The sequence below is a fragment of the Chaetura pelagica genome, unplaced genomic scaffold (genome assembly GCF_000747805.2).
Source record: "Chaetura pelagica isolate M959 unplaced genomic scaffold, ChaPel_1.0 scaffold470, whole genome shotgun sequence".
Taxonomy (NCBI): domain Eukaryota; kingdom Metazoa; phylum Chordata; class Aves; order Apodiformes; family Apodidae; genus Chaetura; species Chaetura pelagica.
In genome coordinates, this window is record NW_009951911.1 from 910,806 (window position 1) to 912,677 (window position 1,872).

The following is a 1,872-nucleotide window of genomic DNA, read 5'->3' on the forward strand; positions in this document are numbered from 1 at the left end:
CACGGGGCCCGCCCCACTGCCCTTTCGAGGGGGCCCCCCCAGCCGCCCCCCACCCCTGCCCTGTGCTGGGGGGGCTTTGGGCAGCTCAGTGGGCTCCCCCATCCTGCCTGCCCCTCTCCTGCCCCTGCCTGCTGCTTCTGGCCCCTTCCTGGGGGACACCAGGGGTCTTGCCAGGGCTTTCTGCCCCCCAGCCGGGGGGGCCCCAGGGCTGCCCTCATGGCTGGTGGCTCTGCCGGCACCTTTGGGCTTGAGGGTCTTGGAGCTGGGGGTCAGCACCTTCCCTGGCCAGGAGGAGGGAGCCCTGAGCGGGACAGGGAGCCCCGGGGTGCTGAGGGGGGCCGTGGTGAGCAGCTTGCCATGGGCCGGGGCGCGGGGCACGGGGATGGCGGAGGCGCAGGGGCTGCGGCCGGCGGGACATCAGACCCTGGTCTTGGCTCCCATGGTGTTCCATGTCCCCATCCTGGGAGGAGGCCACTGCATCCCACACCCAAGGGTGAGGACACGTGATGTCCTCCCCCAGGGACCCCAGGCAGCCCCATGTCCCCTGGTCCCTGTGGCAGGTCCCTGTCGGGCTGGAGTGGAGCTGTTCCCAGGAACCAGTCCCAGGGACAGACCACACTCCAGCCACTCTCACCAGCCCAGGGACCACAGCCTGGCCACCCCTCAGACCACCCAGCCCAGATGGAGCTTCTCTGGAACTGAAGAAGGTTTCTTGGCAAGGTGTGGAGGGCAGGAGGATGCTCCCATCACCCTGATGGAACAGCACTCAGCCTCAGCCCTGCACCCATTTTATCTCCCAGCACAGGGTGTTGCATCAGCAAGGTCCAAAAATATCCCAAACTGCCCCATTTTACCTCTTCCCAACTGCCCCAAACTTGGCTTTCCAAAGGGTACTGGGAGTCTGCAAGGAACCAAGCCTTGCCCCACGTTCCCCCCCACAGCAAGCTCCCTAGGGTGGCCATGCCCCAGCCATGGGCTGTCCCCAGATGCCCTTTTGCCAGACCCACAAGAGCTGGATCACTGGACTGATGGAGCCTCAGGTCACAAGGAGAGGGGCTGATGCTGTGGTAAAGCCCAAGGAGAAGAGGGACCCGACACGCCCAGCTCTGGGCTTGCTCTTGCTGAAGTCTTTGAAATTGCAAGAGGGGTTTTCTCCTCCCCCTGTCCCAGCTGAGACATCTCTGCCTCTGCTGACCGTGGCCACAGCCCGAGTCACATCACTGAGGGATGGAGGAGGCCCTGGGACAAGGCATCTGGGGGTCTCTGGAACAGATCTGTCCCCAGGCCACTGGATGGGGTGAGATGGAGTCATGCCCTGGGGCTCTGCTGGCCCATAGGTCAGGATCAGGCCTGGGTGGGCAACCACAGCCCCCAGTGAGGGCCCTGTGCTGGCAGCTGCCTGCACCCAAGGGTGCTGTGGGGTGGCAGGAGCCAGGCTGGGCCATGTGGGTCTTTCCCTGCATCAGTGAGATCTCCTTGCATCCACAAAAGTCACTCCTGGGAGCAAGGCAGCCAGGGCTCAGCATCCAGCACCAGCACAGAGCTGGAGACCAGCCCAGCCCTGGGGCACAACACACCCAGCCCCCCTTGCATCCCACCCAGCAGCAAATACAGCAGCAACCAGATCCCCTCAGCCCGTTCCCAGATTGTGCCTCACAACCCACACTTGAAAACCCTGACTTTTCAACTTTTTTGCACTCTCTTTACCCCATCCCCTTGCCCCAGAGGTGCTGTGTCTGGGGACAGGGCAGTGTGCAGCCTTGGGCTGCAAAATACCTGGTGCAAACCCCAATTGGGTCGTTCCTCCTCTCTGTAAGCAAGAGGATATCCAGGATGAGGCCAAGAGCCAGCAAAGCTCCAGCCTGTGGACAT

General features: G+C 63.2%; 1 protein-coding gene across 1 annotated transcript in view; it reads left to right on the forward strand.

Annotated features, from left to right (window-relative positions):
* The first annotated feature begins 382 nt into the window (after positions 1-382).
* Positions 383-1,872, forward strand: part of RNPEP (arginyl aminopeptidase (aminopeptidase B)) — a 34,055-nt gene continuing 32,565 nt past the window's right edge. Inside the window, exon 1 of the mRNA XM_009994364.1 lies at positions 383-493. Coding sequence (XP_009992666.1) covers positions 383-493 — 111 coding nt within the window. The remainder of the gene's footprint in view (positions 494-1,872) is intronic.